This window comes from Sinohyriopsis cumingii, chromosome 1 (assembly GCF_028554795.1).
Source record: "Sinohyriopsis cumingii isolate HCF-2022 chromosome 1, ASM2855479v2, whole genome shotgun sequence".
In the NCBI taxonomy this organism is placed as follows: Eukaryota; Metazoa; Mollusca; class Bivalvia; order Unionida; family Unionidae; genus Sinohyriopsis; species Sinohyriopsis cumingii.
Genome location: NC_142961.1, coordinates 179,107,803 through 179,133,547, shown reverse-complemented (window position 1 = coordinate 179,133,547; position 25,745 = coordinate 179,107,803). Strand labels below are relative to the sequence as shown.

At 35.2% G+C, this 25,745-nt stretch overlaps 1 protein-coding gene across 6 annotated transcripts in view; it reads right to left on the bottom strand.

Annotated features, from left to right (window-relative positions):
• Positions 1 to 721: 721 nt before the first annotated feature.
• The window catches only part of LOC149808472 (uncharacterized), a 65,911-nt gene continuing 40,887 nt past the window's right edge, over positions 722 to 25,745 (bottom strand). For 2 of the 6 annotated variants that reach the window (XM_089977744.1, XM_089977750.1), the window contains one exon: positions 722 to 21,439. In XM_089977744.1, coding sequence (XP_089833870.1) covers positions 21,210 to 21,439 — 230 coding nt within the window. In that variant the 3' untranslated portion in view covers positions 722 to 21,209. The remainder of the gene's footprint in view (positions 21,440 to 25,745) is intronic. The other 4 variants (XM_089977764.1, XM_089977769.1, XR_016425141.1 and 1 more) reach the window with 4 other exon arrangements.

Genomic DNA, 25,745 nt, shown 5'->3' with positions numbered 1-25,745 from the left:
AAGTTTCAGGGTTCATAACATCTTCTTTCTTGTTGAAGGAAATATTCATTTAAAATGTATTTATTCAAAATGCACTTTGCTTCCAGAAATTATTTCATGGTATCACAAAAGTAACATTGGAAATAATTCAGTGATATTATCCTTCAAATATGAAATTACAAGATGAACAATGACTGCAATTAAAATGGAGAACAATGACTGCAATTAAAATGGAGAACAATGACTGCAATTAAAATGGAGAACAATGACTGCAATTAAAATGGAGAACAATGACTGCAATTAAAATGGAGCACTTATAGTATTACAACACATCTGATAATTTTGTTAAAAGATTTCAGTTAATGTTATACTGTTCTAGAGACCCATATCTTTCATTTTTTTCTCTCCAAGTTTACTAATTAACTATAGATATTTGATCACATATGCATGTTAACTAGTTGCACGTACAGTTCTGTTAAAAAGCATAACAAGAGATTAATAGTAAACAAAATGACCGTTATCTGTTTGAATGGAGTATTGTTCTGTTATGGAATTTCTTAAACTTTACAAATGCATCATGTACAAAGACAATTTTTGGTATATGAAGTGTTTAGAAAATGTGTAATGCTCTGTCATGATTTAACATTAATGTTAGTCTGGTCACCAGAAGAGCTAGGAAATTGCAGGGGGGTAGGGGTGAGCTAGTCTGTCAAACTAGTGGGGGAAAAAAAGGCACAAGAAATGGATGCAGTCTAGTTTATTCAGTCGCAGGAAGAAACTACAATGTAATGAAGTTACATCTTACATCACAGGATATAACCAGCTATGTTCATAGTCATCAAAACATTTGACTATTGTACAATCACCTTTATACCCAGGACCATATTATGTGTGGTAAGGCCCTTCAGTCATAAAACATTTGACTACTGTACAATCACCTTTATACCCAGGACCATATTATGTGTGGTAAGGCCCTTCAATCATGAAACATTTGACTACTGTACAATCACCTTTATACCCAGGACCATGTTGTGTGTGGCAAGTCCCCTTCAATCATAAAACATTTGACTCCTGTACAATCACCTTTATACCCAGGACCATATTATGTGTGGTAAGGCCCTTCAGTCATAAAACATTTGACTACTGTACAATCACCTTTATACCCAGGACTAGATTGTGTGTGGTAAGGCCCCTGAATCATAAAACATTTGACTATTTTGGTGGCGCTGTACAGTTACGTATTTTGCATAGGGTTAGGATTTTAAAGAAAAAGAATTTCCCTGGCTTTCCTCACTGGTTATACTGGCTATTTAAAAAAGACCTTGTATATCTTATTTATAATGCAAAGAACCTTTAATTCCCTTTATTTTGGTGTATGATTGATGGGTGTACTATGGGTTATAGAGTATTCAGCTTGGCTTTACTTCAAATGTGCACCTTTCAAAAAAGTGCTAGCTCTACTTGGTCATTTTCACTTCCTGAACTTCAGAGGTAAATTGTATAAAAAAGAGCCAATAACTTTTTTTACATTTTATATATTTGGTAATTCATTCATTGCACTTTCAGAAGCTGGTACTGTCTAGTCTGGCAAAGTTCATTTTCCCTACTTTAATAGCTGCTATGTATAGTGTACTTTAGACTAATTCAGACTGATTTTTTAACACAAGGGAGCAGTCATTTTAGTTAGCAGTGTGCTTAAATCATGTAAAATTTCCAAAAGTACAATATCCAAAAGAAATATCATCCACATTACATTAATGTAGCATAGAGTTATGCAAACATTCTCTCCACTGTGCATGTTTTAAATGCGAACTACTTCACCTTACATACTCTCTCAAAAGTACATATTATCTGGTGAGCGCAACCATAAAGATATAGGTATTATTTTTGTATGATTTAATTATGTTTATATGGCTGAAACATTTAAGTCGCAAGCATCAAAACAATCCTTTTGAATAATTCTCCTGCCTTTCCCCCAACAGAACAGTATTTATGAGTGTCAGAGTCTCTAACAAGTCCAGCCTCCCCCAACCATGATAAAAGTGAGCTATTTTAAGAATGCACATTACATTTTGTAAACATAGCAACCAATGTTATGCTGAATGACAGGAACATGAAACTAGCCAGAATTATTTCTGAAATATCAACAATGAATTTTACAATTAGACAAGGGAAGTAACTCATCAGGTTCATAAAGGTCAAAGGTCAAAGTGTAAAATATTTGCCTATTGTTTAATATGGAAGAAGCAAATTCACTTTCTCTTCATTTATTATTTCATTGCAAATAAATGAAAACAAACATTTTCACCATATATTTCTGTCACTTATTGCAACAGTTTTATATTTAAGTTGACTCTATTCCTATATTCTAAGACTTCTAATTTCCCCATAATTAAGGTCACTACTCACACAAACATACCTCATGGCAAATTATGTAAGCAAGAGCAAAATGATCATAATTAGCTCATTTTCATGCTTAACATCAATATGAATGTACCATTTTATTCAGAACATCATACATAATTATATGAAAATAAATTTAAAAAATTGCAAACATTTTTATATTTGTTTTAAGGTGGCACTCTACAGTTTCGTATTTTGCATAGGGTTAGGATTTTAAAGAAAAAGAATTTCCCTGGCTTTCCTCACTGGTTATACTGGCTATTTAAAAAAGACCTTGTATATCTTAGGTATAATGCAAAGAACCTTTAATTCCCTTTATTTTGGTGTATGATTGATGGGTGTACTATGGGTTATAGAGTATACAGCTTGGCTTTACTTCAAATGTGCACCTTTCAAAAAAGTGCTAGCTCTACTTGGTCATTTTCACTTCCTGAACTTCAGAGGTAAATTGTATAAAAAAGAGCTGATAACTTTTTTTACATTTTATATATTTGGTAATTCATTCATTGCACTTTCAGAAGCTGGTATTGTCTAGTCTGGCAAAATTCATTTTCCCTATTTTAATAGCTGCTATAGATAGTGTACTTTAGACTAATTCAGACTGATTTTTTAACACAAGGGAGCAGTCATTTTAGTTAGCAGTGTGTTTAAATCATGTAAAATTTCCAAAAGTACAATATCCAAAAGAAATATCATCCACATTACATTAATGTAGCATAGAGGTATGCAAACATTCTCTCCACTGTGCATGTTTTAAATGCGAACTACTTCACCTTACATACGTCACTCTCTCAAAAGTACATATTATCTGGTGAGTGCCACCTTTACAATCACCTTTATACCCAGGACCATGTTGTGTGTGGCAAGTCCCCTTCAATCATAAAACATTTGACTATTGTACAATCACCTTTATACCCAGGACTAGATTGTGTTTGGTAAGTCCCCTTCAATCATAAAACATTTGACTATTGTACATCATGATGATGGTAGTCATCTTTATGCCCAGGACTAGATTGTGTGGCAAGGCCCCTTCAATCATAAAATATTTGACTATTGTACAATCACCTTTATATACCCCGGACTAGATTGTGTGTGGTAAGGCCCCTCAATCATAAAATATTCAACATACAGAGTAAAAAATGCTACTCCCGACTTAGAAATCTTACTCAGAAAGAAAAATGTGTAAAACTCTTAGGAATATAATATGCTTTAGTACAGTTTTGAGACTAGTAAAGATTTTGAAAGAGGGGCCTGATTTGCTTTTTAATATTGCAATTATAAAATGACGTGCTATGACTCATCACAGTAATCTAATATTCTGTTTTTAACATAGGACTTACATTTAAAATAGATGTAACTATATGTATTTAGAGCATTTCATATGTTGCAAATCCTGAAGGTTTATTAATTAGGCTTTAGACAAATTAATGTCCTATATACCATGACCAGTACATCTGGTCAGTACAGTATATTGTATTCAAGCCAATTAATATCCCTTGTACCATGACTGTCTTATCTTTTAGGCATTACTACCTTGTCTTCAAGCCAATTAATATCCCTTGTACCATGATTGTCTCATCTTTTAGGCATTACTACCTTGTCTTCAAGCCAATTAATATCCCTTGTACCATGACCGTCTCATGTTTTAGGCATAATAATTGGGTTTCAAGCAAATTATGAAGCGTAATAATACTAATCATTTAAATGTCTATATTGAAGTAGGAAGTTACAAAAAATACAGCAAAGAACTATTTCTCTATGGACCTCAAAATAGGCTAAACTTATGGACATCTGGTAGTTTCCTGTTGTCTTGGATATATGAGCATGGTGAAATTATAAGAATAGTTTTTCGGGTCTCGCCTGCATAAGCATGGTGAGACAGATATCACCTTTCTGGTGGTAATAGAGTCACCAGCAGCAATGACTTAATCAACAAGTTTCAGGTTGAAACTTTGCTTTAATGTTGTTGCTAATGTGTGTGGGAGGGAAGATGTGCATGGATGCAAATGAGACACTGGGTTCCACAGAACACTTGCTAAAGTCTGTTGTCTGAAATAAGTTTAGGCATAATTAAATCTAAAATATAAAACCCTACATATTAGCATATCTATTTCTCTAGTCGTCAGAATTTTGTTTTGTGTGATGACTCCACCCTGAACAATTTATTTTTATAATCCTACCATAAGGTATAATGTGTTAATCTTGTCTACCTGCTACCAATTTCATTTCCACACAGTAGCTCAAGTTCTCCACCATTTACAGTTTCCAAAACATGGGCAAGGATGAACCCTATTAACTTTTAATGTAAAAAAGGTCAAAGGATTATTGTGACTTAAAGAAAAATGTTTTCCATACAAGAACTTAAGTTCTCCACAATTGACACATCAAAATCCAGGTCACTGGGACTAAAGAGAAAAAATGGTTTCTGCACAATAACTCAAGCTTTCCACCATCTCATGTTACCAGACTATGTGGCTGACTTGCACTTATGGTCAAGAAAAACCACACTGCTTTCAACCTCAAAAGATTATGGTCATTGTAACTGAAAGAAGATAACAGTTTCCTCACAATAACATTAGTTCTGTGTCATACATGAACCAAGCTTAATAAGAGTAAGGAAGAAACCTGTCACTCCTGGTATAAATATTTTATTTATCAACCATGCATCTGTGCCAAGTTTGTGAATGACTTACATGTTTGATAACATTTGCAATGGATGCCAGTCAATATACATGTATTATGAACGATGGACACCAGTCTCAGGACCATCACATAAGCTCTTCCAGTTTTGGGCCATTAAAGAAACATTTCTGGAAGCACATCTCCCATATTCACCAGAGTAAATTGTATATCTGATGCAATAGTGAATGATTCTGAATTACAAGAATATAGTATTAAAGAAGTAAATAAACACACATATTCTAAGCCTTTTCAATTTCATTAAATGCTTGGATGTACCATGTAAATCTGGATATAACAGCATCTTTGAATTTTGGATAAGGCGATAGTTCTGTGCAGTTGGCGTCATTAAATGTTTGCAGTAATTGGCAATGAATCTATTCAGTTGGTGATGCAAAATGTTTGCAGTAAGCTAAATGGCAACAAATCGATGCAGTTGATAATGTATATTTGCAATAGGATAACAGGCAATAAATTTAGCCAGCTGGTATTGTAAAAATATTTGCAACCAACTAATGGCAGTGAATATATGCAATCAGCTAATGGCAATGAATATATGCAATCAGCTAATGGCAATGAATATATGCGATCAGCTAATGGCAATGACTATATGCTGCTGATAGACACTGTATTGGTGTGTTGCTATACCAGTACTATGTAGTGTATAGACACTGTACTGGTGTGTTGCCATACCAGTACTATGTAGAGTATAGACACTGTACTGGTGTGTTGCCATACCAGTAGTATGTAGTGTACAGACACTACTTGTGTGTTGCCATACCAGTACTATGTAGAGTATAGACACTGTACTGGTGTGTTGCTATACCAGTACTATGTAGTGTATAGACACTGTATTGGTGTGTTGCTATACCAGTGTAGAGTACCAAACTAGAATAAAATTGTCATCTTGATAATATTTAACAGAAGCATTGTTTGTTAAGTGGAAGATGCTTTATTATGGACAGTTTGACTAGAGCCATTTCTCACTCAATTGGCCATTTACCCATTTGAGGCTAACAACACTAAATTTAAAATGAGTGTGTCTGTATCTGAAGAAAAGGCAAACCAACAATATACAACATTTATTTGCTTCTTTCTCTCTATTCATAAACATGACTATATTAGCATGAAGATTCTCCATCTTGTAATGCACCACATTCATGACTGCATGGAGGGTACTATATTCAAGTAAGATCTGTCAGGCTGATAGGCTGCCCAAACCAATAAACAGAGTTATATACATTTTGTATATTTTGGTTCCTTCTCCTTGTATACTTACGTATCCATGTTATATCAGGAATAATAGTAACTTTCAAATTGCATTGTTCACCATGGTAAACAACACACAGAATGTACATAAAAAATAATACAACTCTATCTCAATGCTATTAATACAATCCGCTAAATGTGTGACCTGTAACATGTGATACTGACTCTGTCCGGTACTATATTATCTGCAAACACCATATAGAGAATGTAATAACAAAAACCTCTCTCTGTCTTACGCAACCCAACTACAAATAGTGCAGAGGCATATCAATGTCTGTGCTGTTCATGAATGAGTGTAGTAGACCCAAATCTGCCTGCACAATATTTGACAACAGATCTGGATTTATTATGAAATATAACAATGTACTAGTAGATCCAGTTTTGTCAGGGCAACATACGACAGCAGACCTGGAACCATTCTTTCCAAGATGGAGTGTGACAGTATGTAGAATGAAACCTGGATCTATCTTGTTCACAATTTGGACAGTGTATAAATGAATGGACAGTGGATATGGTCATGGAATTTACCGTGCTTGGTGACCCAATGTTGACAAAAAGGTTATGGTTCAATTCCCACCTTAAGATCAGCATGGATTGGCTACAATGAATTGTGCTTGGACAAGTTAGATGCTATCACAACAAATCAGGGTCTATACTGTTCATGGATTGGCTACAATGAATTGTGCTTGGACAAGTTAGATGTTATCACAACAAATCAGGGTCTATACTGTTCATGATTAAATGCAACATCAAAGTTGATCCATGTCAGCTAGTATGACATGCCACAACAAAGCAGGGTCAGTGAAGCCTACTGGAATGCAAATGAAAGATCTGATAATATAGACTAGAGGTCATATTGTGCCTTGCTTGCTGTTATGCATCTGTAATTGAACTGACAGATTTGATAATCAAGATGTACTGACTAGGGATCACAATGTGTAACTGACACATTTGATATTCATGATGTACTGACTAGGGATCACAATGTGTAACTGACACATTTGATAATCAAGATGTACTGACTAGGGATCACAATGTGTAACTGACACATTTGATAATCAAGATGTACTGACTAGGGATCACAATGTGTAACTGACACATTTGATAATCAAGATGTACTGACTAGGGATCACAATGTGTAACTGACACATTTGATAATCAAGATGTACTGACTAGGGATCACAATGTGTAACTGACACATTTGATAATACTATTGGACTGACTAGACATCATATTGCATCTGGCCTACAGGAATATAACTGACATTTTGCTAATCATCATGTACTGACTAGAAAGAATATTGTCCAGCCTGCTGGAATATAGCAGTTTGATAAAATCATGATATTTTGACCAGAGATCATGTTATGTCTGGTCTGCAGGAATGTGACAGTTTGATAATCTTTTGGGATGGGCTGGCCAGAATGATCAAGCCAGGTTTTGCACCACTTTGAAATACCTGGCACAGCCAAGTCTGAAGATAAATATTTGATCTTGCCGTGTCAGTCCCACCCATACCCTGGGTGTCAATAATAGAAATATTTAACAAAATAATTTTAAAAAAGTATTATGGTTCGCAAAAATGGGGGTGAGAGAGAGGGTTAGAAAACAAGCAAATAAGAATGGAGAAACCATAGTAAAACTGACATGCCCTGGCAGTACCTGCTGGGTACCCTACAAAACTACCCTACTTGTTCATCCCAAAAAATCATGATGTACTGATTCAAGATCATATTTGTGTCTGGCCTGCAGGACTGTATCTGACAGATTTGATAATAATGATGCTCCAGCTTGAGATTATATGATGCCTGGCCTGCAAAAATTTAAGTGATTTGATAATCCTAATGTACTGGCTTGAGATCATATGGTGTCTGCCTGCTGGAATGTAGTTGACAAATTTGATAATAAAGTGCTGACCTGAGATCCTATCATATCTGGCCTCAGGGAATGTAATTTACATTTGATATTCAAGATGTACTGACTCGATCATACTGATCAAACAAATTATATGAGAAATAAAAAAATGATTTATTCAAATTAAATGCGACTTGACCATGAACAAGGATATGCTGCTGTGATTATTGATTCATATTTTACATATGGACATTGTTGTAAAATACTTTTGTGCAAAGACAGTTATCAGCTTGTAAGTATCTGTACATATATACATGCATATGTACAAGATATTACCTGTTCACAAAACATGTAACTTACAAGGCTTGTGTTATATATATGCATGTTTTAAGTATCACACAGTGAAGGTCATAAATTGCGTGTTTAATTTACATTTATGTTTAACTTATTTGGCACCAATCCTGCCTGTAGGCGTGATGAGGCTGTTCCCTATTTCCGAGCTCTGCAGCATCAAGGTCATTTAAGATACAACAATGTGGATGGTATTACAAAAAAGCAGACAGATTATAGCTCTACAATGATACCAAATAATTGGGAAGTTCTAGTTGTACTACAAAATACAGAAGGAAAAGCTCATTTTTTGTACCCACAGACAGGTGAACCTTTGCAAAAACCAATGCAAAACAATGTTTCTCATACAAATAGGCATTAGTCTCATGGAAAATCTGTTGAATGATGATGTATTACGATGTATTTAGAAATAGCCCCCAAAATGTCTTTCCTACTCACATTTCAGGCGAAAACGACAAAAACCTATGGGGCCAAATGAGTTAATGGGAGAATTTTGGTGACATCACCAAATCTGAATATTACTTATTAATTTCATCATTTGTGCATCAGTATTGCACATAAATCACAAAAATAGCCATTCTGACAATTTCTAAGAAATTTCCATCATCTTGATTAACTCATTCTGCCCCAATCCCGCCTGTAGGTGTGATGTGGCTATACCCAATTTCCGAGCTCTGCAGCATCAAGTCATTTAAGATACACCAACATGGGTGGTATTACAAAAAATCAGACAGATATAGCTCTTAATTGATACCAAATAATCTGGAAGTTCTAGTTGCACTACAAAATACAGAAGGAAAAGCTCATTTTTTGGACCCGCTTTTTTTTCACCCAAAATTTTTGGCCGGAATGTGATTTTGTGTCCAGATTTTAGACCTTTTGACCTCAGATATAAGGCAGACTGGTCTGAACTGGACACAGACAGGTGAACCTTTGCAAAAACTAGGATAAGGTAGGCATTTGGAATAAAGAGAGGTCTCCATACAAAAATGATGGGTCCATTAAGCAGAAGAAAAAAAAAAAAAAGGACTCCAACTTTTACCCTTCTGCTCATGCGCAAGCAAAATAACCAATGGAAAACGATGTTTCTAATACAACTAGGCATTAGTCTCATGGAAAATCTGCTGAATGACGATGTATTACGATGTATTCACATGTAGCCCCCAAAATGTCTTTCCTACTCGCATTTCAGGCAAAAACGACCAAAAAAACCTGGGGCTGAATGAGTTAAAACTGGTTCAATTTATAGGAAATTAATAGGAAATTTAATTAGAACAATGAAACATCAATTATCTTTCACCTGACTTTGTACAATTTAAATGAGATACTATGTGTAAGGAAATTATGTATGTAAGAACGTGAATAAAATAAAAAGCTTTTCCATTCATAGTGGCATGAATATCCATAATTCTCAAACTACCCAACTTTACAAGCATAGAAAGTATCTGAAACTGGCCTGGACTGACAAATTAACATGTAAATACATAAATATGTGATGCACCACCCACACCACAACAGAGTTATCATTTTCCCCCTTTCACAAGTAACATATACTGAATACAATTACAAGGCATCAACTCAATCTGTAAGTTCCATAAAGCAAAAATTTTCAGAATGTGCAGAGAAATATTTTATACAGTATGTTGTGAGGGTTTGAAATTGTACATTTTATGAAGCAAAACTGACCGAAGTGTTGGACCATCACAAGCAGCCTAGTACCCCAGACAGAACATATAAAAAATTGCCAAACCGGAAAGTGGGCATCAATCTATTGCAATTTTTTGTGCAAGATTAGCTGAAAGCTGGTTGTGGTTCATTTGTAGCCTGAGGATTCATCAATTCAATGCATTGTCATGAAGGCTACATCAGCCAACCGTTGTAAGTTATAAAATGTATAAATATTCAACACTGCAAGTCAAAATTATTAAAGTGATGATACTTCCTGGACTTGTTTTTAAATTTAGATATGTGGCAAAAGCAAACTATCTAAGATTGTACCCTCCCCAAAAAGCAACATATTGAATGCAATTTTAGCACATTAATAATAATATTGATGGTTAGGAAACTATTGAAATATTAAAGGCATACCCATTGAAATCTATTCTGGGGGGAGAAGAACACCATTCTTTTAGGTGTTCCAGTAGTGGAAAATTCAAATTAGATATACAAAAATGAAAAAGAAGGCTTAGAACCATCTACAGCAAAAAAAAGTATTCCCAATCCCAGACTGAATGAAAATGGAACAGCCAAAACAATGAAAATAAAAATCGTTTGCTTTGACCTTGATTTGTATCTTTATGTTTTTATATACGAGAATATTAAACAATGACATGGGCATAAAATGAGGAACAGAAATTTATTTCAAAGTTTTACATCTGTGTCAAAGTTCAGAGTTTTGGTACATGACTTATCTGCACATTTACTGAGGTTAACAAGGCCTCGAGTGGTCTAAAGCACTCACTGTTCCTGATCACTGCAATGTCACCTCTGTCTGTGCATGTTCGAGTCTCAGGCTCAGCTTACATGGGTACATGAGAAAGCCTGCCAGTAGCTCCTCGTGGGTCAGTGTTTCTTCCCTGAGTTTTCCAGAGTTCTAACTCCACCAGTTATACTGGTCACCATGTATAGCCTATCTTGTGCTGAAATATGGCATTTAACCCTACAGCAACTGAGGTTAACTGTTATCTAATAATATCTTAATAAAGATTCTCTGTAACAGCATAAGAAAAACATGCATCATCCCATTTATCCAAAAAAAATGTGCAACGCTCATCAAATAATAAATTTGACATCACATTAAAAACATGATATATACATGAGCAAAGAAGATATCTTGCATATTGCATTTGTGACCCAAATATATCCCAACTCTTTCTCATACCCCAAATAATTACCACTAAAATTGGTAAAGGCAACAGTGACCTATATTGAGTCCAACATACAACAAAAGAAAAATACTCAAGTAGAGACATGTGAGCATCATAATCCATGGTCATGTGACAAGTGAGATATTCCTAAAAAGGATGAGTTCATAAAAGAATCTGTAGCAGAAACAAATTTAAGCTGCAGTGACCAAATTCTTGCAATGAATGCTCTTTAGGGCAATTATACATCAATCTAGCTTCATGAGCATTGTTCCATTAATACATGGGACCACATCAAGGTAGTTTTGAATTTCAGTACGTGCATACACAAGTTTTACAAATTGCACATAGTTAATCCTTGGTAAATTCAGATTTTAAAATAATTATAAATCCAATGTTTATTTCCATATGAGGGGCCCCGAGTGGCCGAGTGGTCTAAAGCGCTCTCCGTAAAGGATCACTGCCATCTCACCTCTGTCTGCGTGGGTTCGAGTCTCAGATTCAGTCAATGTGGGTATGTGAGAAAGCTTGCCAGTAGCTTCTCATGGGTCGGTGGTTCTTTCCGGGTTCTTCCTCCGCCATTAATACTGGCCGCCATGTATAGCCTATCTTGTGCTGAAAAATGGCGTTAAACCCTACAACAAGAACAACATTTCCATATGACTAGCTCTAGCACAAACTCCATTTGGGTCATCAAGTTTATGAGGAAACAAGTGTAATAGGTCAGGGGTGCTTGACCCATTGCCTTGTCAATATATAGCCAATTAATCGACTAGTAAATCTTCCCTGATTTATGCACATTTCACATACCTGTATTCCAAAACGAAATACCGATCTACATCCGACTACCAGATTTAGTGACTATATCTGTTCATCATGATATTATGTCTGTTCATTGTCTTTTCATCTGGTAAAACATTCTACTATCTTTACTACTGTGAATGTCAATGACAACATTAAGCTTTGTGGAGTATGCAGTGCAGCATGATTATTTCTGGCAGAGTATAAGAGACACATTTTGAGTTGTTAACCTGTATAGAGAAGCTAGTGCTGCTAAAAAATAGGTTTCAAAATGACAAGGTGTGGACACATCATGCTGCAACACCATGACATGCAACGAGGGCTGTTACAGATAACTGCTATGTTTCTTTCCTTTCTTCACATGTAGTTTTTCTTCATAGTGGTAATTAGAACTGAAAGTCACTCTCGTGTCCTAAATACTAAACCCTCACTATTTTGCTGTTCTTAGGAGCCATAAGGATCTACACTTTGGGGCAATACTGGCGAGATAATTGCCTCATTTCACCTACAAACATAGAGAAAGTGAAGTCGACTTTCACCCTGTCTCATGTCAATGTCACTCCCAGCCTTTCTGGCCATCAAAAACGTTTGTATTCCAAAAGCAATATTAATCCATAATCTTTCTGTTCAAAAAGCACAGTGAATTAGTTTCAATATAGTAATTTTTATCAGTTTATGAAGGATTTATGTATGCAATTGCATTCCAATCTACACAACTTCTAATAAAATTACATATACAGCGTAAAGAAATGGAGTGAAATTTTGCTCTGATTACTAGTAAAGAAATTTCATACTTCACCCTGTACAGGTTGGAAGAGAGAACTTGCGCCTCAATACCTGTAATGTCTTCATCAAAAACAGTAAAACAACAATTTTGCGGAAGCAAACTGTAACAAATATTCACATTTTCATAAATTTATTAAGCTCAAATAATCTGTAAAAACGGTCTGTTGTAAGTGATGGTTTTAAACAGGATAAATTTTGACCTCTTTGCTCTCACTTCCTATTTTCCAATACCTCATCCTTTTCTGACAGGGAAGAGATCACTTCACTAAAACCTTATATTTACCTTGCTTACAGGCAAGGTTGCCTTATACTTACTTACATCAAAGTGTACATATTACATTAAATTACACTATTACACTAATGGCGCCCATATCTTTAGTGCCTATCTTACATCATAAATAATATTACTCTAAATAATGAAACAAATCCAAAGTGAGGTATTCTGCATAATAGTTTTCAGTTGTTTTTGTGGGTTTTATTTGGCAAATCAATTTGTTTCAAAATAACATGCACTAGTAATGGTACATCAGAAAATCTGGCCATATGAGCACATCAGTACAATAATGGCTAAACACTTCCAAATAAGTTTAAGTATCTTCCAATAAGGCACACAGACATAAAGGCAAAATGGATCAAATCCTTAAAATACAAAATTCTCAATATAAATCAAACTCTTTGAAAGTGTCTAAGACCTCAACTTGAACATCAAGGAATTCATTCTTGGGCAGAATGATTGACCCCATTAGCTGCCTCTTTTTACATGCAAGAGGGATCAGTGGGTCTTCATAAATCTCAGACCCATGGGGTGACAAGAAACATACTTTACCAAAATGTTGAATTTCTGTTTCGTTAAGCTTGGCACTTTGTTCTTGACAACTCCAGCAGAAATATAGCAAAAATGGATAGAATTTCAGAAAAGGTTTCCGTGTATTGTTAATTTTCAATCTTGGACACTAATCAAAAGTCCTCTAAATACAAAGCTTAAACAAAAAAGAATATACAAAAAACTTTGATAAAGATCACACACACACACACACATATATATATATATATATATATATATATATATATATATATATATATATATATATATATATAACCTAGATTGTAGTTTACAAGTGTAAAGGTAATTAATGTTGAATCGAATCTTAAGCAAACATTACAAGTCCATGTTATGTCCTAGATATATAGTACAAAGTTGAAAATTGTACAAAAATTCTGTACAATGTACAAGCAGAAATCATCTGTGTGCAATGCATTAAAGCGTAACAACTTCTGCTAAAATATAATCAGCATGGTACCAGAAACATTTTCCATGTGTCATCATTCTACATCTTAGTTACAGGTCGCAAACATTTGACTATCTGAAATACAGGATTAAAAATAAACTGAAGTCAAAAGTGGGTGAACAATAACTGGATGAACACTTCATCAGCTTCAACAGATACAGTCACACAAGAATTGTCTCCAGATGAACACAGTGAATAGTTAATACACCTTACAACGACCAGCAACAGCCAAGACAGCTGATCTGTATCAACTGTATCTAGTTCATTCTGTCACAGCCACACTAAAAAAAGTGGACTTGACATTGCTATAAACTTCTATATGCCACTCCCTCAAACTCACACCCTGATAACTCACGAAAATGCTTATAACGAGGGTCAGGCGTGGATCCCATTTTATAAACCAGAAAATACCCCAAAAATCGATCCCTATGGAAACTTTGATATATCGCTCGTTTTATTGTTGAAGATGGTAGATAGGACCTGGAAATTTTAATCAACATTATGAAATATCACATTTAAAAATAGTACATACAACTTTTTACAATGTCTTTCCAAACGACTTTCCTAGTACACCGCAATTAACGATATGTAAGGAAATTTTGATCAATGAAAATGTCACTTACGCTAAATGGAGGCAGTACTTTAATAAATAAATACAAATTAAATAATTTTTTTATCAATTGAAATTTGTGTTCTAGTTCTATCTGTTAGTTCCTTTTAAGTGTAATTGTCATAAATGCAATGTTTCCTGTTGTAATTAACATAAAATAAAGTCAATCTACCATAACAGTTATGTCTGTGAGCATTTCTCTGAGAACCTAATTAATTGCCAACCGTGTTTTGATAACTGACTTGAGGAAATATTTGTTCTATTGTTGCACTGAATTAAAAGCTGACCTCCTTTATATTATCACATTAATTATGTCTTTTGAATTATATAAAGAAGGTGGAATAACAGAAAAGTTAAAAGCCACAAAAGTCCTACAAACTTAAAATCTAGTGGCCCGAGTTGTATGTTGGGTGAACTCACTTCATTTGATCAAACACTTTTATAAATGTTATTGTGTACGTAACATAAACTACCTTAAATTAACCGACTCTTTCATAACTGTGATCAAAGATAGCATGGCAGCCAAGCGAAATGAATACTTCGTAAAATATAGAGCTTGATTTCACAGATATATGGACCATTGTAGGCAAGCAAGTTTCAGAGAATTCTTCAACTGGCACTTAGAGATATCCTCAAGGATGATAAGAAGTTTCATTATTATTTCCAATTAAATCACAATATCAATATTGTACTAATTGAACAATACAAAAATTGAGTTTCCATGTAGACGACTGTCTCACAAAATAAATGTTGTGTGTTTTTCTAAAAATGGAAACTTGTTTGGTGGTGTAACAAAAGTTAGTCTAGTTCCAACAAAAGTTAGTCTAGTTCTCTGCTTTGTGGGGTCCTGATTTGGCAGGATACTATTAAACACTACAATGGGAACCATACTCATCAAGAAAACAAAAAGCAGTGACATAATACACAGATTTTTCGAGTACACATGATGGTTGTTGAAACCAGTTGGAACTATCTTTCACATGTTGAACATTTTGAAAATAAATGTTATTTAAACTTCATTAAAAAAGCGAGTTATTGAAAAATTATGATCAATGTGATGGTAAAATGATGATTCAGTCATTAAACAGCCCATTTTCCTAATGTCACCCCCCCCCCCACGGTTTTCTCAATGTCAAAGTGAATTTTTCCAATTTTTGGAGGTCTCTTGGTAACTCGTGCCTTTGCTTTTAGTGCAATCTCTGCTTGTGGACACTGTTGTGCGCAATTTTATGAGGGAGAGGTGTATATATAGCTCCAATGAAATGACCTTGAATGTGATGAAGTTCTATCACCAAAACAGGGAGATCACGTTTATCTTTACCTCTCAAACAGGAACATGAAGATATGTCAGCAAAGTCCCTTTCATCCTGGATTAAGTGGGTTATGCGCTCTGCATGTCAAGAAATAAACCAAGCAAAATTTATTATGCATTTCAGTCAATGAAGTTAGAACAGATGCCACTAGCATAGACTTTGACTGGAACTGTTCTCTAACTGATATTATCCATGCAATAGAGTTGCACGTGGCAGATGGTGTTTAACATCAAGAAATGTGCTATTACGCTGGTCTCTATTAAATCATCAAAGCAACAGATTACCTACACCATTAAAGACCATGTTCGTGGCAGTTTACTTAAACAACAGAAGAACCATGTACTTGATGCTATGCAGCACCATCAATACCATAGAATAGAACTGTGTGGCAACTGAAACTACAGCCTACATTTTAATACCATAGAATAGAACTGTGTGGCAACTGAAACTACAGCCTACATTTTAATACCATAGAATAGAACTGTGTGGCAACTGAAACTACAGCCTACATTTTAATAACATGACCAACAAAGCTTCAAGTGTGCTAGCATTTCTTAAGCATAATTTAAGGAATTTTTTTCCAGTCAAGTAAAAGAAAGAGCCTACTTCAGATTAAGTGAAACCAAAGCTGGAATAACCAAATTTCTGGAATCCTCTATTAAGTGAAACCAAAGATGGAATAACTCAGTTTCTGGAATCATCAACAAAAGACCCAGATCAAACAGATGATCAGTTCGAGAAGAATGCCATCTTTGTACTAAATAAGCCATACCACGGGTTCCCTCCCAACAGACCATGATTATGACACTGCAATGGCAGTCATGCCATCTTTGTACTAAATAAGCCATACCACGGGTTCCCTCCCAACAGACCATGATTATGACACTGCAATAGCAGTCATGCCATCTTTGTACTAAATAAGCCATACCATGAGTTCCCTCCCAACAGGTCATGATTATGACACTGCACTAAATAAGCCATACCACGAGTTCCCTCCAACAGGCCACGATTATGACACTGCACTAAATAAGCCATACCACGAGTTCCCTCCCACAGGCCACGATTATGATTATGACACTGCACTAAATAAGCCATACCACGAGTTCCCTCCCAACAGACCATGATTATGATTATGACACTGCAATGGCAGTCATTGTTAACAAAAGTGTATCTATGCATATATTGCCAACTAAATAAAGTCATCAATGTTTAAGTAGCTGTACCATGCATCTACCAACAATGCCAGAATCAGTAAAGCCTACATGATACAACAACTCACAGAAGCGTAGCATGCACCAATTTACCAACTACCTGAATGTGCAGTGACAATACCCAGCCTGAAGGCCTTCAAGTACATATGTTTAAGACCAGCCATGTAATTTCCAGGGGTTGCTGTTGAGAATTGGGTGGAATTTCAAATACCTTGAAAGAAATATTCTTGCTCTAATTTATAGCAACAAAAAATACTTATCAAATATAATTGAAAAAAAATCTTCAAGTAATTTTATTTTAGCACTGCTGTAAAGAAAACTCCAGCCCCTTCCCCTTCCCAACAATTAATTAGCCTGTCACCGAGTAGATGCCATAATGATATTATTTTTACAGTATATATTATATATGTTAATTTTTATACTTTTTCCACACTGCACCAGTGTAATGTTCTTCCTTGTTAGCTAATGCCCATCAAACAGATTTTTACCAAGAATTGTACTGATGATATTAAACAATGCTATCAATCATGCATGTACTGCAAATTGATATTCCTGTAAAACCACATGAAGGACCGTTTCATTATATGTGTGACTGATAAAGAAATCAGATAGCAAAAAATGGCTCATTCAATGGGAATATTTCATTGCTATGTATCAAGCTTAAAAAATATACTAATCTTTCTGAAAAGAACTGCATAAAGCTTGTACTCCCTCATTACAGTTATTAACCAGCTTAGTTCAGTCCTCCTCATTACAGTTATTAACCAGCTTAGTTCAGTCTTCTCATTACAGTTATTAACCAGCTTAGTTCAGTCTTCTCATTACAGTTATTAACCAGCTTAGTTCAGTCCCCCTCATTACAGTTATTAACCAGCTTAGTTCAGTCTTCTCATTACAGTTATTAACCAGCTTAGTTCAGTCCCCCTCATTACAGTTATTAACCAGCTTAGTTCAGTCCCCCTCATTAGTTATTAACCAGCTTAGTTCAGTCACACTCATTAGTTATTAACCAGCTTAGTTCAGTCCTCTCATTACAGTTATTAACCAGCTTAGTTCAGTCCCCCTCATTACAGTTATTAACCAGCTTAGTTCAGTCCTCTCATTAGTTTTTAACCAGCTTAGTTCAGTCCTCTCATTCCAGTTATTAATGAGCTTAGTTCAATCCCTCTCATTCCAGTTATTAACCAGCTTAGTTCAGTCCCCCTCATTACAGTTATTAACCAGCTTAGTTCAGTCTTCTCATTACAGTTATTAACCAGCTTAGTTCAGTCCCCCTCATTACAGTTATTAACCAGCTTAGTTCAGTCCCCCTCATTAGTTATTAACCAGCTTAGTTCAGTCACACTCATTAGTTATTAACCAGCTTAGTTCAGTCCTCTCATTACAGTTATTAACCAGCTTAGTTCAGTCCCCCTCATTACAGTTATTAACCAGCTTAGTTCAGTCCTCTCATTAGTTTTTAACCAGCTTAGTTCAGTCCTCTCATTCCAGTTATTAATCAGCTTAGTTCAGTCCCTCTCATTCCAGTTATTAACCAGCTTAGTTCAGTCCCCCTCATTACAGTTATTAACCAGCTTAGTTCAGTCCTCTCATTACAGTTATTAACCAGCTTTGTTCAGTCCCTCTCATTCCAGTTATTAACCAGCTTAGTTCAGTCCCCCTCATTACAGTTATTAACCAGCTTTGTTCAGTCACCCTTGCAGTACTCAATGTATCAGAGAGCATCTCAATGAGGCAAACAAAACTTTTGCAACACTTAAAATTTATTGAATAAACAACCAAGGACAGAATTTGTTTTTTTACACAACAATCCTGGCATATATTTTTTTAAAAATGCTATCCCCATGTGTGTTTTAATGGAATACCCCTTTACTGGGCAGTGCTTGGTATTTTCAATAAAATCATAGCTGAGTAACAGCTTGGTTTTCATTTTCATGAAACAAGAAGATTTGTTGTTTCTCATTTATTTTGCTGACTCTCTTTTACCTGCTTTGTACATGATAAGCATTTTGACCAATACTTTTAATATTTTATGACAAACTTAGTACAGATCATGATTTACTGTAACTAATTTATTATCTGTGAAATTATTACTGGACTGTAAGAGACTTGTAACAATGTTATGAAGTACATGAAAACCTTCAAGTTCAATAAAAATCAGAGAATCCAGGTTAGAATAAACAATACCTACTACTTTAAAAGAAATCAACTTTGGGGATCAAACTTCAAAAGATGAGTCCCTTGAAGGGATGATGCTCTATTGGCTGAAAAGTATTTCCAGGATTCCAAGATAGTACTGCTTCTTCTTTTTTTAAACTGCAGACTATTAAAATCATCTCAGATATTCTTGGGATACTGCAACATACCCGATTTGGTATAAAAAAATAATTCTGACATGTGCAGAGTTAAAATGTTCACAAGTGTAGGACTAAATTTTTTGTCATGGCCACTGACCCTGACATGGCCACTGATCCTAATATGGCCATTGATCCTGACATGGCCACTGATCCTAATATGGCCACTGATCCTAATATGGCCATTGATCCTGACATGGCCACTGATCCGGACATGGTCACTGATCCTAATATGGCCATTGATCCTGACATGGCCACTGATCCTAATATGGCCACTGATCCTGAACCATATGTTATTACGGACTGAAAATAATTTATCTGGACAATGTTAAAAAATACTAATGTGATATGTTAAATCTAGACATTAATAAAAAAAAGTATCATTCAAGATATTAATTATATATGTCCACTAACTGTTTGTCTTGAAAATCTACTTGTGTGTGGTTTCATGCTTACAAGCCAGTATAGTAAAATATTCTAGTCAAGACACACACACACACAAGCACATCACTGTTCATAAACTTAATGAAGTACAAAAATACAAGCAATGATACAGGATTTGACCACTAATTCAAGTAGACCTGGTTTTTCAGAACCAATTAATTACTGCATTAGGCATTTTAGTGAAAACCCCTTGTCCATGTGTACATGCCATGATTGATTCAGGAGGAGTAGTGATAACATTTTTAAGATGGTCAGTATTGTGCCATGCTGGAGGTCAAACATACAACCTTTTTAAGATGGTCAGTATTATTCCATATTGGAGGTAAAAAAACAAACATTTTCACTAAGAATCAGCTACATTCAGGATGAGTATGGCTGCCATGGTGACTTTCCTGGATGTCATAACAGTACCATTTTCATTTAGGACCAACTAGATCATAACAAGTCTTTTAGTCAAACTCTATGTCAATGTGACATCCGTTTAAGAGAAATAATATTTTCAAGTGGTGGCCATACTGGATGACAAGAGTGGCACCATTTTTATTTAGGACTAACTACATTTATGGATGAATGAGTAAATTATCATGGCAATCTTCCAAGTAGTTTTAAGAGGTGTAAGGATAAAATTTGTGTGCTGATGGGCAAACAGTGGACAACAAGCCATCCTATGTGCTCTCCTGGAATAAGATCAGAAAAGCTAAAAATGGAAATTAATATATCTGGTGGTTATAGCACCCTTATATTCCATTTTATGCTGATCATGAAAATAACTTACATCTCAATGTTTGTAAATTTGCTCCCTAAATATGGTAAATATGGCTAACTGTTACAAGTTTAGATGTGCATAAAAATACATGCTGAAAAAGCACATTGAAAGAAGTCCTTTCTTATTACATAATAAATTACAAAAATTAGAATAACATAATTCATGACTTCCAAATCCATGGAACTATCTCTTTATCACAGAGAATATTAGATTAATTTGTGAAAGAGAATACAGGCTGATCAATCACAACATTTGTTGGAGATGGGGAACATTAGCACTTTTGCCTTCATGAAAGTCAAGTCGGGCAGTGACTGAAGAATGCGTTGTGCCTCTGTACTTAAAGCTTCATTCTGATTTGTCTGCTTAAATGTGCTGGTTGCTTTCATGCTGGCAAGAATGTTCTCCAGTGGCTGCAGGGTTGGCTTTGTAATGGATGATGGGTATTCAACAAGGAACTCAGATTCAAGAGCTGAAAGGAAACAAAAATAGGATCAAGATTTCTCCAGCACCATCTTTCTTTATGAACCCATGACATGGCTGGATAAATGGAATATTAGCATGAAAAAGTGCTCATATCCTGTAAAAATATAAAAAATAAGATAATTACATCACAGGGATCGTCCTGGGCTTCGCCAATGTCTCAAATTGCGATTTTGTTTCCTTATTGGTGACAAAAATATCCCATCTGGCGATTTTTTTGGCGACAGACTTTTTGGTTATTTAATTTGTACATACAATCATGGATTTGGACTGGATAAATTAAAAGGGATAATGAAAGGAAGCCACAAACGTGACTAAGCAATGCTTTGGAATCAATCTGTTACACAAACGATCCTTTGTTCGTATTGACAACCCCATCTTTAGAGTGCATTGTTACATCATAATCTGCTTATGCTGACATCTGGGCTGAGTACTGTATGCTGTGATACAGTCAATCATGCTACCGAACTATACCTACAACTGACCGACTTCTGAAGATGTGAATAGAACAGATATAATTAATTGAATGGCTAATCCTTCTGTTGTTGTTTTTTTCTTTATTTTTTACATATACCAATACATTAGTTTTGCTGAACCTTCATAGAAAACTGATAACCTTTGAAGTACCGACTATTGCGTATAAATACAAAGCAAATGGAAAAAATCTCAATCACAATTATATCTGTCGCCAGTGCAGCATTTTACTCATTGATCTTTTCCTTTTGCCATCAATCCGTGTTATGGCTGCAGAGACTTAAACTCCGCAACAAGAAATAGCAAAAAACAATCAGTTTTGCATAATTAATAATAATTATTTATTTCTCAAAATACAGGAGTGAAAGAATCCCTAAATTGGGTGTGAATTTATGCTTATATATACGGTCCAATATTGCCAGGTGTTGACACATGTAAGTTTCATTCGTGGGAATGGAGATCCTAGTTTGCTTGTCGAGAAAATTTATACAGCATTCAGTGATCATTCTTGGGATTTAGGAAGCAATTCACTTCAAGCTTTGTGAAGCTAGCCATAAGGGGGAGGGGGGGGGGCTGCTGAGAGACTACTGGTGTCACCTCTCAGCACTGTAGACTGTGAACGTGGATTCAGTAAGATGAACCTCATAAAAACTGACATCAGAAATAAACTCTGCATCTCATCTCTCGAGAATTTAATGAGAATCAGCATGTACAAATGTGAAAAATTAGACTTTGAAACTGCATTCAACAAGTTGGCAGCCCTAAAATCGCGATGGATCTTCATATAACACTTTGTAACATTTTGTTAATGCTTATTGTAATTAGAGTATTAACTAACCCATCTTTTGTAATTTTCATTGCCTGTTACATTAATAGACTAAATCAACACTTCAAAAAATGTACACTACTTGTTCTGGCGACACTTTTTGAAAATTGGCGACAAAATATTGAGGTTGGCGATTTTTTTGGCGACAGCTTTTTAAAAGCCAGGACCATCCCTGATCACAAGACTTTATCAAGATAATATTCTGTTGATAAGTTTGAAATATCAGACATCATTACATTTCTACTAAATGATGATGCTTCCTGTATAAAAGAGCTTGGGTTTTAAAATAAAATCTTAAAATATTCCCTACTGCTGGAGTTTCTGAACCACTACCATCTTACTGTCTTGTCACCACTGTACAACTCTAAAATATAAAAACACATTCATAAAAGAAATTGGCATTATTTCAATCAGTTAAAATAATTCAATTATCAGTCAACATTAAAATCAATTCAACTCCCTTACTGAACAAAGTAAGTTTAACCAGATTGCAAGAAATTTAAAAGGCACATTGGCACAAGATATCGGGATACAAAGGAAAGTGTGACAATGTCATAATTATGACTCACAGCAACACCAGTTTGGTGTTTATACTGGAAAAAATGTGACAGACATGTCTATTTTGACAGAGGACACAAAGTAACAACAGCTAGCTGGTAATATAAGCAAAAATGTGACAAACATGTCTATTCTGACAGAGGACACAAAGTAACAACAGCTAGGTGGTAATATAAACAAAAATGTGACAGACGTCTATTCTGACAGAGGACACAAGTAACAACAGCTAGCTGGTAATGTAAACAAAAATGTGACAGACATGTCTATTCTGACAGGTAATACAAATAAAGAGGTGCAGCAGATGGATCAAGTTTGACATAAAGCCATGTAGCAGTTTAAATAGACATAAAATTCAAAGATCTACTGTGATTGACAGGCAACTGTAACATATAGATAATTAATATACGGTCAAGAAACTGACAAATAGGTCCAGTGTGACAGGTTGCATACTGTAACAGCATCTACCAGGTTTCTTGGGCAAAAAGAACAACAGGGAGACCCACTGTAACAACAGACGGTTATAAGTACAAAAAATGCAAAAGACAGACATGTTACAAAAGAAGGACCACTGTAACAACTGATAGCAAGATACAATGGACAAACAAAGTGACTGACAGCTCCACTGTGACAGAGAGCCCAATGAAACAAAAGCTGGTTACAGGGACAAAACAATGTAAGAGACTAGTCAACATTGACAGGATATCTAGTTACAAAAACAAGTTAGTGAATATGTTCACAATGAAAAGAGTCTTGTTTTGACATAAGAGTTCAACATGTAGGAGAGACAACCATACTGTATTATCTGGAAAGGAAGAAAACCAATGGGGGCATGGATTTACTTGAATTTCATTTGTGCTCTCAAAATTCACACCAAAAACTGAAAAGAAAGGACAGTATAGGGTATTCAATATTGCACAAAGATTTTTCATGACAACATGAACCCACACCAATAGAACCATCACTCTAAATATGGGCTTCACCAGCAATCTTTGTTGTACTTGCTGACGCATTAAGAGGCTCCTAACTGGAAACGGTGTAAACCCAGATCTGTCATGGTACACACTGTATATACCCAGATCTGTCATGGCACACAGTGTATATATCTAGAGCTGTCATGACACACAGTGTACATACCCAGATCTGTCATGGTACACATTGTATATATCCAGATATGTCATGGTACACTGTGTATATACCCAGATCTGCCATGGTACACTGTGTATATACCCAAATATGTCATGGTACACTGTGCATATACCCAGATCTGTCATGATGGTACACTGTGTACATACCCAGATCTGTCATGTTACACTGTATATATACCCAGATCCATCATGGTACACAGTGTATATAACCAGATATGTCATGGTACACAGCGTATAATCCCAGATCTATCATGGTACACAGTGTATATACCCAGATCTGACATGGTACTCTGTGTATATACCCAGATCTGTCATGGTGCACTGTGTATATACCCAGATCTGTCATGGTACACTGTGTATATACCCAGATCTGTCATGGTACACTGTGCCTGCAAATCACTATTTATGCTGTTAATTCTACAAATTAGAAATTATCAATTGTTAATCTTGGAAGCATTTAACTTTTCTAAAATTAATTTATACAGCTTTGGGTCCAACCAATGTAAAATCACTTAAAAATGTATAGGTTGGCATACCGCATCCTGTGCTACTTCTAATTGATTATCCAGTTAGAAGTGCACGGGGAAAAGGTATTCTGACACTAATTGTTCATAAAATAACAGTTGAACGAGTATTTAACAGACTGCTTACAAAATACACAAAGAAAACTAATGACGTATAATTTCGATTTTTCCTCAACCAAAAATCTGTGGCTGATTTCCTGCAGGCCATAATCGCTAATGATATTCTAAATATACCTTGTGCTAAATTTATCATTTTGTTACAAGAATAAAATTTCATATTATTTTTCTCTTTCATTATTCAATAAGAAACACATGCTGCAACCATGTCATTTTATGTATCGTCTCTCCCAGAGTTCATGCCACTACAATACACCTAGGTTAAAAGTGATGTCATTGTACTGTAACAATCACATTATATAAAGCTACACATCAAGCACTGATTTTACAAATGCTGATTACCTTAACATTGCTAACCTTTATCTGAGGTTCATTATTTATCAGTAGTCAAAGTGTAATTAGGAATATATTACAATAATAATAATAACAACAACAACGACAAGGATAATAATGTATTACTTAAGGATGGTAACTCATTTAGAATACCAATGTATCTAATCTTCCCTGAAGCCATCAACTTATTTATGTGTAGCTCATTTAGAATACCAATGTATCTAATCTTCCCTGAAGCCATCAACTTATTTATGTGTAGCTCATTTAGAATACCAATGTATCTAATCTTCCCTGAAGCCATCAACTTATTTATGTGTA